The sequence below is a fragment of the Canis lupus genome, chromosome 13 (genome assembly GCF_003254725.2).
Source record: "Canis lupus dingo isolate Sandy chromosome 13, ASM325472v2, whole genome shotgun sequence".
Lineage (NCBI taxonomy): Eukaryota > Metazoa > Chordata > Mammalia > Carnivora > Canidae > Canis > Canis lupus.
In genome coordinates, this window is record NC_064255.1 from 49,787,980 (window position 1) to 49,800,902 (window position 12,923).

Genomic DNA, 12,923 nt, shown 5'->3' on the forward strand with positions numbered 1-12,923 from the left:
TCTTGCTGCTCATTGGCAGCCATCAGCTTCCGAGTTGCAAGTGGGAAAGTGTAGAGCCAGAGCCTCCTAAGCCATTTGTTACCGATGATGGCAGGCCTCCCTCTCCCCTTATATGAGGTGACAGTAAGCATTTTTCAGCTTGTGCTTTCAGAATGTAACCAGTGTAGTATATTTTATTCCATTGCTGCTTGACTTGCTTCATTTGCTTTTATGACAGTGCTTGGGTACGATTAAATGACAATTTAATGTGTATAATAACTCATTTAAAGTTTTAGCGAGGGCTTGAATGAAGGTGATGGGGTTTGAGCACATTTTAGAGCAAACTGTACAGTTTAAACCTAAGCCAGGGGCAACTTAGAAAGATTTCTTATCTTGGCAGAAAGCTGCTCCATTTTCTACATTCTTTTCCTTCTCCTCAGCTCTTTTTTTCTTTACATGTGGTTCTACTTCTCAATTGTATAGGAGACAATGCTGGGGAATCTGGGCTTAATCCCTCTCACTGTGTATTTTAATTCCCTCTGGGAATTCATTAGGTATCTGAAAAATAGCTTGAGTCAGTGAAACTCTTTTTAGCCAAGGTTTTATTAACCAAGGTAAGTTGGGGAAGTTAGGAGGTTTGAGACACAGACAAAGGCTCTAGACTCTTTCTGTTCCTGTTAGGACATGAGGAAAATGTAACTTGTCATTTGTTTGCCTCATATGTGTCTTCTTTAGAAGAAGACACAGCAGATGATGTTTGATGACTTACTTTGTCACCATTTAATGGACAGCTGATAGAGGAACAATGGGAAATGAGTTCCCTGTCTTCTTCCAGAGATCCCAGGCTGAATGCAGGGGTTTGGCTGAGGGGAACAGGCACTATGACCCCAGATTGGATGGCTAACCCTGTATACTACTGTCTTAGGCTCACCATTATGGTTGTGGCCCAGGACAAGTGGAGGGCAAGAGGAATCCTGACCCAGCACCCTTTTATCTAGCTTTAAATGTTCCTTGCAAATGGAAGTGGCTGAATGGTTTGAAGGGTAGAGCCAGAGCCTTTGGGTCTTAAACTCTTAACAGTCTGTTGATGACCATGTGTCCACACCAGGTTTGACATCAATATGGTGACCTCTTGGGAGTGGGGGACCACCAGATTGCTTAAAGAGAGATGAAATGGCCCAGATCAGAAATGGAGCAGGTCTAAACTCCTGTGTTACCATGACTGTTTTCAAACTATTGAGTTGTGCAAAGAAATGTTTACAATCCACTCTTGAGGGAGGTATGAGCTGGTTTAGCACCACCACTGGAGAAGGTGTATAGGTTAATAAGGTTGGCCAAGAGTTGAGAAGTTGTTCATCTTGGTGTTGGGTACAGGCAACTTCATTATCCTATATGTTTGAAATTCTCCAGAATAAAGCATTTTAAAATGAAAAAAACAAAACCCGAAAAAACAAAAACAGAACTCCCATGCTGATGAGGTATTGGTTTGGGAATAAAACATTTTTTTTCCTTTGTTTCATTGTTTTTCCCTTTCTCATTTTGAAATGGCAATTCACAGAATTTATAGCAGTTTATACAGAACTACTAGCAGGTCTCGTTAGGTCCAGAGCTCAACTTGCTAGGAACCTGGGATACCTCCCACTTCAGAAGGGAGAACTGTTAGACTTCAGCACAGGTTGAAGCAAAACTACAGAAATATCAGAGCCATTGCTTTTGAACCCAGATGTTCTTAATCCTGATTCTAGAAATGCTGTATTGTCTGCTCTTAGGAGACATTTTTGGATTCCTTATCTTTTCTTAACTGCTTTGTACCAAAGAGAGTCAAGGCTGTGGCAGGCTGGCATGGATAGAAATGACCCAGTTTCTAGAAATGTAGCCCATCATGGTGGGGTTTTTTCTTTTTAGATTATTATATTGTGGGTTTCTGTGTGTGTGATAAGACACTTAACATAAAATCTACTTTCTTACAGATTTTTAAGTGTACAATGCAGTATTGTTTAGGCACTATGTTGTACAGTAGGTCTCTAGAACTTATTCATCTTGCATTCATCTTGTTCACCTATAAACTGAAACTTCATACCTATTGAAGAGTAAGTCCCCATTTCCCTCTCCCGCTAGTTCCTGGAAATCACCATTCTAACTCTGTATTTCTGTGAGTTTATAGATATCTCATATAAATGGAATTTGAAGTATTTGTCTAAAAACTGACTTATTTAACTTAGCATAATGCCCTTCAGATCCATCCATATTATAGAATTTCCTTCTTTTTTAAGGCCAAATAATACTTCATTGTATTTATATATCATATTTTCATCATCTGTTGATGGACATTTAGGTTGTTTTCAAGACTTGGCTATTGTGAATATATGCTGCAGTGAACATGGGGTTGCAGATATGTCTTTGAGATACTGATTTTGTTTCCTTTAGATAGGTACTCAGAAGTGGGATTGATGGATCACATGGTAGTTTTAATTTTTTAATTAAAAAAATTTTTTTTAATTTTTAAAAAAATTTTAATTTTTTGCAGAAGTTTTTTTTTTCATAATGGCTGTATAATTTACATTCCCATCAATAGTGCACACGGGTTCCCTTTTCTCTACATTCTCCCCAGCACTTGCTACTTCTTGTCTTTTTTTTTGAAAAGATATTATTAATTTGAGAGAGAGAGGCAGAGAGAGAGAGCACACAAGCAGGGCCACAAGGGCGAGGCAGAGGGAAAGAGAGAAGTAGAATGATCTGCTGATCCCAGGGGCCCTGAGATCATGACTTGAGCTGCAGGCAGATGCTTAACCGCCCTAGCCACTCAGGCACCCCTCTTGTCTTTTTGATACAAGACATCCTAATAGTCATAATAGGTGATATCTCATTGTGGTTTTGATTTGCATTTCCCTGGTGGTTAGTAATGTTGAACACCTTTTCAGGAATCTTTGCCAATTTGGATGTTTTCTTTGGAAGAAATATTTATTCAGGTCCTTTGCCCATTTTATAATTGGGTTATTTGTTTGTTTGCTATTGAATTGCATAAATCCCTTACATATTTTAGATATTAATCTCTTATGTTTTCTTTCATAACTGTCTTTTGGCTCTGTACCAATTAATATTTCCGTTTAATGATCTGAGCTTTACTAAAGTCTGTACTTGCTGCCAATCAGAAGGTTCTTGTAAAAGATGAAGTCAGGTTTCAGTGGCTCATTTCCTTCCTCTTCAAGGAGGTGCCTGAACAGGAGTGCCTTGGCACAGCTGACCTTAAAGAGTGCTGTTGGGATAGCTCCTCAGAGAATCATGAGTGAGCAAAGATAGTGAGACATATTCTCCTTTTTGGAAACCATTCAGATCCAGCTAGAAATGGGTATCTTAATTACACATGCTTTTTTATTTGTTTATTTTGTTTTTTTTTCCCACACAAAGAGACAGTTAATTTCTACAAAGCACAACAACCATATTTTGGAATGTCAAGTTTTAAAATCATTTTGTTTGTATCTCAATGGCCATTTTCAAAATAGGGTCAAGGAGGGTGGTTTGAACGTTCTGAGAATAGCAGGGTAGCCAGAACATCAGTGGGGATGCCACTTCATAGGGCAATCAGAAGGAGAGCTGAAATCACAACCTCTCATTTATCCACTGGTAATAATGCCAAGTGAATTACAGGGTGTTTTTCTGGCAGGCGCATTTGTTTCTATAGAGCAGGACTAGGTTTGAAAATGCAATTTGTGTTAGCAGCCCCATTTCCCCCTGACTGAGGAATAAAGGACCTGAATACCACATTTATGCTCACTGGCTAGTTGTGTGTACACACACACACACACACACACCCACACCCACACCCATACATGATGTGGGAGCAGTGGACAGTGGGAGAGAACTATGCCAGAGGAATGTGTGAAATAGGTAGAAACATCCATATACTTACCTGGCTTTTGTTCCTGTCTTTTTCTTGGTGCCAAAATCGAAGCAGTAGGTGCTAAGAAAGAGAAATGGGCACATGGTGGGAAAATGATGAAGAAGATGGAGGATGGCAAGGGGGGGCATCTGCTCTGTCTTTATCATCAGTGTCTAATATTTGACTCTGAGGCTGAATATCAGTTTTTTTTAAATTCAACTTAATTTTAATTCCTATCTTAGAGGACTTAGCTGAATGTTGAACATTTAATCTAATCAAGATTACACTCAGCACTGCTTTTAGTCTTGCAGAGAGCTCTATTAAGTCATTTATTAACTCAAAGACTTAAACAGAATTTACAGGACAGCTACAAATCTAAGAGAGAGGAGACCAGACCTAGACAGGAAAGGAGAAGAGAGTTGGTTTATTTCATATTGGGGCTAGAAGGCCCCGGACAATGTGACAGTGGCCTCTAGACCCAGGGATGTTTATGATGAGAAGGATGGAGACCGCTGTTTTTTGTAATGTAGAGTAGACAAATAATTCATGAGTTTTAGAAACTGTAAAGGCTGTTCCTGGTCAAGGAGAGCTTGCTACATGGAGGATATGTCCCTGTGTACCAGTGGAAGCCTCTGAAGAGAAAGTGTCCCCTTCACTACTTGCCCCTGTAGCAATACATTGTCTGCTGACTGATGGTTGTCCCAAATGTCCAACCTAACTTCTGAGGCCCACTGAGCAGGGATGTATGTTTCAGGAAAACTATTTCTCCTCGCTGATTGCAGGTGGACACATCTGTGCATCATACTCTCTGTCTTCCACTGCTTATGTCTTTCTTTATTTTTGATGCTCTCCACTGTGGTGGAGAAAAATTCCTCCTTCTCTGTAATGAGTCTATGGCCTATAACTACCAATATGTCTGTGAAGATAGAGCCACAGTGGCTTGTCTAGATCATAGGGTGAGATGTGGTAAACTGAATATGGTAGCTCCTGAGTCCTCCAATCAAACAATCTGGCACATGAAAGTATTTATGACAGTTAAAATCTCAACATCTCTTAGTTTCAAATGTTTCCAACAATAAGAACTGAGGTACTGGATGTTTAATAATAGGGACTAATATAAATCTGTGGCATCAAACATTTTCCAGAGAGGTGGGACCCCCAGGCTTAAATGATACTGTGTCTATTATGCTTTAGTCTGAGCTAATCAACCCCACTTCCAGCAAAGTAGTTTAGTTGTTTTCATTTTCAGAATGAAATGAGGAATTTATAAACCAGTCCCTAGCTTGGCAGCTACTTTCCAGATTTTTCGCACCAAAGCTCTCACATTGGGTATAGGTACAAAGGCACTGGGTGAAGGATGACAGAGAGCTGTTCTGTGTTTGAGGGCAGAGCTACTGTAGAGTTTGGCAGATATGAGTAGGGACTGAAATCTACCCTGTGTTCAAGACATGTCAGTCTTGAGGAAAATGTACCTTTTTTTTTTTTTTTTTTTTTTTAATTTGTAGAAAGACACTGCTTGCCTAACTCTGCATCATCAAAGGAGTGACTTTTTCTTTTTTTGCACAGAGATCCTATATATACTATGGCCATTCTGCATCCAGGATGCCACAAGCATATTGTACGGGGCTGACAAAATTTAATAGCCATCCATTTGGTTAAGTTCCTCCGTTAGCACTAAAGCATTTGACACACTCAGATTATGAAGAAATGTAATTGTGTTATGGGGGGGGGGTGGCTACTGGAAGCAGGACAAATAAAGGTAGGGTGAAGGGGGCTCTACTTCCCCTCCTTTCTTTTGTATGTGGCTCTCACTGTTGTCTAGTAAAGGAGGAGGGAAGCTGAATTCCAAAGAAAAGCAGAGTAAATTTTAGGGAATTGATATCTCTTCCAAAGAGAAATGCAATGTAAAATGTCTCCCAAATGTAAATGCAAACCGTGGAGTTTGTCTTTGGGCTGTCTTCAAGAAACGGGCTTAAATCCAATTGCTATGGCTACACGAGACTCATCTGATCAGCAGGCCTTCCGTTCCACAGAGGCTAAATCTGTTTTGTTTTCAAAGGGGAAAACGTATCTGTGTTTGCCCTCCTTTGCTTTGTAAAATTGAATTGCAGAGAACTCATGAATAATAGAAAGAATACTAAGGACTGTGAAATTAACACTGGCATGAAACAGAATTTCTAAAAGGGGAAACTCTACTGGAGGAAGGCTGACTTCAACCTCCCCCAAACAGGGATTTGGAAACTGGGACAGCTTAGCATTGGAGGGTGAAATAAGTTCTTAAGAGATCTTTTTGGTTCCTGCTTTCAGGAGGGTGACTATTTTCAAAACCTTTAGGCCAGAGAGATATTTTTTATTTTATGAAGATTTTCAAGTATGGGAACTACAGTGGTTTATGGCTCCCATGAGGACATTGGTCACATTGTGACGTTTGTCCATGGGAACCGCCATCTTACTCTTTAATAATGAGGATAGTTAACTTTTATTGAGCACTCACTATTCGCTGGTCATGTGCTTTTACACACATTTTCTCACATAATTTCATGACTAGAGTGGGTACAATGATCCCCATTTTACAGATGCAGAAACGGAGGTGCAGAGTGGTTAAGTCACACAGCTATTAAGAAATGGAGCTGGCTAACCAGCCCAAGCCTGAGTGACTCGAGAGCCTGCCCTTTTAACCACCACAGCAGCCCTTCATCTTTATGTGTCTCTTAAGCTTTTGTCTGCAAAGTCCTCACCCAATTCACTGTGATAGCCTAGTGGCCCCCCCTTCCTTCTCCCTTCTGATCCCCACAAGGCAATACCCTGCCCTGTGTATGCCTCATGTTCTAGATTCCCTCCAGGTGCTGTTGGGATCATAATGAATAAGTTGAGGGAAGAGGAAATAACTTAAAAGAGGTGCTTTATTGGGAGAAATGCCACTTTGGGCTGTTTCTACCTAAGTTACCACAGCATATGGGAAAGTGCTTAAAAACTATACACCGCTGAATAAATGCACATAGTTAACAGTCTGAGCTTTGGAATCAGATAGATCTTGGTCTCATTCATTCGTTCATTCATTCATTCATTTGTGGATTGTTTAGCACCTACTATGTGTTAAGCACCGTGTTAAGTGCTAGGTTTGAATTCTAGATTCACATTTACAGCTTTGGACCTTGGGAGATTTATTCAGCCTTTTTAATGAGAATAATAATTGTAACCTCTGGGCTCCCCTAAGATTAGAAGCTGGCACATAGTAAGAGCTCAATAAATGGTATTATTAATGAAAGGATAAAAAAGTGCTGTTGTTGGGCCAATGCCCACTTATATTACTTTTCCTCAGGGCCCTACTTGCCAAGCTTTCAGTTAGCCAGTGTGCATCACCAGGGGCTGGGAAGTTAATGTGCTAAACTATGCTATTAGCCTTTGCGAAGGTCTGTTAGTGAGATAATGACTTAGCCCAAAGGAATACCTAATTTGGGCACAATGGCAGACTCAGATGGAGGGCATTTCAGCAAGGGACTTGCACATCAAACCATCAAATATCTGCCTGCCTCTTTACTTTAAGTAACTGCCTTCTCCTGACTGAGAAGAAGCTTTTTTCTTGTATGATCAAAGGAATAGGTAGTTGCTTAGGAAATATGGATACATTTATTTTAAATAATGAAAGAATTTCCATTTGTCCTTCTAGGTGTTAGTATCTCACCTCTATTTAATGCATAGTCCACTGACGTTAGCACTTGACGTTTCTCGGTTGCCCTCAATAACACTACTTGGCTAATCTAATGCGATTCAGCTAATAGGTTTTATATCAGCGTTTATGGACCATCTCATCCATCCACCTTCTGCCTGAGAGAAGTATGTATATGCAGTAGGCTCAAGTTATCCTTTCTCCCAAAGCAGGTAATTCTGTTTGAGGATCAGTGTGTTGAATTTGGGCTTCCCTAGTGTGTTCTCTGAAACGGAATGGAAGCCAGTTTCTCTCCAATAGGTTCACAAAAGTATAAAGAATGAGTCTTGAAACAATTCTGTTTATAGAGTAAGGCTTTTTTTTTTTTTTTAATCTGTAAAACCTGAGGGTTAGTAATAGTAAGTGCTTGAAAATAAGTTATTAAGAAATAAGAGCATTCCCTCTCTCCCTGACTCGGTAGCCCCCAGTGACTTCTATATTATTCTGAGTTTCAGCCAGACAGAGCCAAGATGGTTGCAAAGCCAGCCTTATCTGGCCTCTTGTTCACTCTGACTCAATTTTGTACCAGCCTCTCCTTGCCCACTAGTGTACAGCCACACATTGGCTTTTCTGCTACTCCTCGCCTCAATCATATCAAGGATGCTTCTGGCATAGGTCACCTGCCTCAGATCTGTGCTTGCATGTCAGTTTATCAGTGATGCTGTCCTTTTCCTGACATTCCTTGACTCCTTTCCCTCTTTTCTTTCCTAGCACTTATCCCCATTTCATATACTATTTACTTTCTTGTTTAATCATTTATTATGTCTCCATCTGGTACAGTGTAACCTCCTCGAGAGCAATGATTTTTTTTTTCTGTCTTGTTCACTGCTCAATCCCTAGGCCCTGGAAAGGTGCCTGGCATGTAGTAGACACTCAATATATATATATATATGTGTTTTATATGTATATATATTATATGTATATTATATATATATATAATTCAAGTATGATTATGGATGGGTTATTTAGTTTTTAGTTTGTTAAAACCAGTCTTTGATGTTTAGATAGAACAACAATAATATCTTTCTGTCATATAGGAATTTAGAGGTTCTCAGATACTTTTCAATCTAGGCTATTAAAAAGCCAGTATTCAGAATACTTAGAGAGTAGCAACAGTCTAGCTGGCATTTCAGATAACTCAAAATATGGACGTTGTTGTAAAACCAAGTGAAAGTAGAAATCTACATGCTAAAAGAAGTCTGTGTAAATGGAAAAATGTGTTAAAGACCCAGATCAAAGGATTAACGGGGGTGGGGTGCAGAGATAGGAAGAGAAAGCAACTGGTTTACAATCTTAGCTTCCTTCCTAAGTCCTTTCTGACCAGTGGCAATTTTTCTAATATCTGGGACTCTTTAATTTTTTTATAGAGGGAGATGACTTCCCCCCCTTTGTTTATTATATTTTATTGTTTCAGTCATTTGCTTTGAGATCTTTAGACCATAGCATGTTATTTGTAATGAGCCAAGGAAGGCGTACTGGCTCTTTTGAAATTTTGATTATTCTTAAAACTACTGCAGTGAAGTTGAGCCTTCTCCCAGGGCATCCCTATAGCCATTGCTTGCAATCAGTAAATATTCATAAATCTGCTATCATGGAAATGAAATAGAATGCCTCAAAATTACTTTGGAGCCATAAGGAAGGCCCTGAAGAGTGAACTGGGAGGATGCATTTCACTTTCAGATTTTGAATAAAGAAAATACTCTTTTTGTCAGCAGATGACATGGTCTGCCCTGGAATTCCAAGGACCTGAAGAGATCTTGTTCAAGTTAACACTTGCACAGTGGGAGCAGCAGGTTCTATCCATACCTGAATGGGGGACCTCTGAGGGGCTGGGTAGAACTTTTTTGGAATTATCATCAGTAAAAAGGGACTCTTGGCACCAATTTACATTATGGATTATACTTTTTAAAAATTTCTTGATGCCTTTTCTTGCTAATTAGAGGATTTTCTTTAGGACAGCACACCTCCCGTGAGCAAGGCATCCTCCAAGGTGTAGTGCCAGGTATAAAACTCCCCTGGGGAAGGTCCAGCCCCATCTGTAGTGTTGAAAACTCAAGCAATTTCTGATGCTGGTCATACTATTTAGGACACCTTTAACTGTAGAGTTGAATTCCCCCTTTTACCGTCTCTCTTTCATTGTCTTCCTGTGGGCAAATCTAGGTTCTGGGGTCAAGGGCAGAATGATTCAGTGATTCTGGTGAATTGATGAAGATGGTGTATGTAATCAGAGGCTGTTTCCAGAGAGAGAGAGAGAGACTTCTGTTCTTTGGAATCACTTAAAGGAGAACTATAATCTAGTAAATTAAAAGCATCAGCAATATTTGCAGTTTGGGAACGTCAAGGTCAGAAGAAAAAAAAAATAAAAGCCCGAGAGGGCACTCTTGTCACTGATTTCAAAGGAGCTAATTCTTAGGGTTATTAGCTACCTCAATTTATAACGCTATATACTCTTGAACACCAAATGCTCATTATCAAAAATTAAAGAAGCGTGGAGCTGAGATTTGAAGTATATTTTAGATAATAGATTTTGGAACATGCTTCATATTGTTAGGATTGACCTGACCTTACAACTAATAAAGATTTCCTGTAGGCATGGAATCTCAGAAATACTACCTTGTTCCCATGAATGTGAAAAAGGCAAGGAAAAGCTCCTTTGTTTTTATTTCCATTGTGGTGCCATGATGCAGGCAAAATTGTTAGGTAGTTAAAGCCTAGCTTTGAAATCTATAGCCTCTATTCTCCTTGGGCTCTTTGTGCCTGCAAGAGCTTAACCACCCACTCACTCAGTCTTAACCTTTCCTTTCTTAAGGAAACAGGAACATCCTCACTTTCATTATTATTTTCAAAGATTTTATTTATTTGAGAGAGAGAGAGAACAAGAGCGAGAGAGCAAGCATGAGCAGGGGGAGGAGCAGAGGAGGAGAGAGAGGCAGACTCCCCGCTCCCCCTGAGCAGGGAGCCTAACATGCAGGGCTGGATTTCAGGGCTGGATTTCAGGGCCTAACATGCAGGGCTGGATTTCAGGGCTGGATCATGACCTGAGCCAAAGACAGATGCTCAACCACTGAGCCACCCAGCTGCCCTGAGAAAAATGTTCTAATCGTGAGTTCTCAGGCTTCCGCTGTCTGTATGGAGGATCGGTGACGTGGTGGTCATATACTGAGTCCATGGTAAGGCTGGCTTATTGCATTGACTCTAGCTGGCCTACCTACTCCTGCTCTTTAGTTATTCCAAACCAACCAAAATATAGGTGTCAGGAAAGAAAATTCCTTACATATGATTTTTGTCACAATAGTTCTCTAATTAGGAGTGAATGCCCATCATATACTGTCACCATCACAGACATATCTAACTGGCTTCCATAGTCAGACTTCTGTGCTTTAGCTCTTGACATTTCACCTCCAAGGTGCTTTTTTGTCTCTCGTTCCGCCAGGCCACATATCTTTGCTCAAAAAAATTGTCTTAAAGCCCACCTCCTAGTCTAGCATATTTTGCCCACATCTTTGGAGAGACTCATGAACCATTTTGAATAATTTTTTTTTTTTTGACGATATGCTCATTTATTCTTCGCGTGAGAAGTAGTCAGGACAGGATGCACGGAGAGTACAAGTCAACTGGTGTTAGTCTTAGCTGCTCAACTCAATCTGGAAGTCAATTTATTTGCAAAGAATCTACCATCATGAGAAAACATTTATGAAAATCTTCATCAGTACAAAGCCCAGAAGCTCCACTTAGGGGCAACAAACATGGCTGTGATGCTGAACAGCTCTGGTCTTTCCCATAAAACAAGATCTAACTGACAGAGTATACTGACCCTTGAAGCGGCAACCCTCAGGTTTCAATATAGGCCTGGGTATTTTTAAATAAGTAAGGCTAGAATGAGCTATGGAGTTTTTAAGAATATATTGAATTATAGATAACGATTACATCAGGTGATCTGAACAGACCTGCATAGGTAATAAACCACGTCACACAGGTAGAATATGCCAGTACCGATGTGTATGGCTCCCCATTTCAGTAAGACTATGTGGTTCTCTAGAGGAGGAAGAGGTGGCCTTCTCAGCTTTTTATTGGTCAAGTTCTACTAAGGCTTGTAGAATTACCTACCATCAGGTCAATGCTTCTGTCTAGAAGAGGATTCCAGTTCTGTCAGCAGAGGAAACTAGACATTAAAAATCTAAATCAAGGTTATATATAGGATGAGTCTCAGAAAACTGAATTGTACACTTAGGAAAAAACCATTTCAAAGAATCTGAGCGTTAAGGTTAATAAGGTCTTTTCAGAGATGCAGCCTGCGAAGAACCCCCAACACTACATAGATAGTGAACAACAAACAGCAGAAAGAAGTCTTGACTCAAGTGAAGAAGACAGAAAAATATTTACATTAAAGAAAGGGTTCAGAATGAAGTAATATTTACAGGATGCTAAAAAATTAATCTTCAGCCATAATGAGGCCTCTTCGAGCTCCCAAAACCTTTGCTTTCTTCTCCTTTCGTCTTTGTTCATGTTGCTTCCGTTGTTCTTCCTGAGTCTGGAGAGGAGGTTGTTTATAAGTTTTCTTGTGGAAGCTAACTCTGTTGGCATGTTGCTTGAGCGAACTATTTTCTTTAGGTTGACCCCATGGTTTCAGTTTGCCTTTGTGTGGTTCATAGTTGAGGGGATGAGACAGACTTGCTTTGAGATCAAATACCGGTTTCTTGTTGGAGACTGGAGTCCGTGCTGCCTCAGTTGTCAATTTGAATGGGTAACAACAGAAGCAGAATTCCCCTTTGCGGTCTTTAACTTGCATGTCCTGACCACAGCCTGGCCTTTTGGGGTACTCCCACATATGGTCACATGTGGAGACTTTCTGGCTGGAGTCTTGGTCAATGAATGCTTATGTTCATTATCTTTGGTAGCAGCTGAAAACCTGACGTTCATCTTAGTTGCTGATAGAATGGAACGCTTGGCAGACCCCTTCCCACACAAGGTGCTCTGGCCTGTAGGGCCCAGGGGCTGGCCCTGTGAGTGGCGCTGGCTGGAGGGAGTTCGAGCCTCAGGGAGCCTTCCCCGGAGAGGAACTGGAGTCACCACCACTTCTTTGGTGACCGGCTGCTTCTTCAGTTCATTAAATGAGTTGTGTTCTTCAAAATGTTTCTTTTTCCTTTCAATATATTGATCAATGGACTCCATTTCCTTAAAACGAGCCTCATGAAGCTTCTTAAAGTTTGGAGTAGCACTTATAGTTCTTTTACTTTTTCCAGGTTTGGAAAACCCATCTGCGTAGAGAGCCTTCTTTCTTTCTGCAGGTACCTTTGAATCTTCATTACCATTTATTCTTCTTTTTCCTGTGGAAACTGCATTCTCCTCTCCTTG

General features: G+C 40.3%; 1 protein-coding gene across 1 annotated transcript in view; it reads right to left on the reverse strand.

Moving 5' to 3' along the window:
* Positions 1-11,695: 11,695 nt before the first annotated feature.
* LOC112652298 (nucleolar and spindle-associated protein 1-like) overlaps positions 11,696-12,923 on the reverse strand; it is a 1,659-nt gene continuing 431 nt past the window's right edge. Inside the window, 3 exon segments of the mRNA XM_049093264.1 lie at positions 11,696-11,714; positions 11,987-12,314; positions 12,317-12,923. The exon segment at positions 12,317-12,923 is cut by the window's right edge and continues 431 nt beyond it. Of these exon segments, the coding sequence (XP_048949221.1) occupies positions 12,001-12,314; positions 12,317-12,923 (921 nt within the window). The 3' untranslated portion in view covers positions 11,696-11,714; positions 11,987-12,000.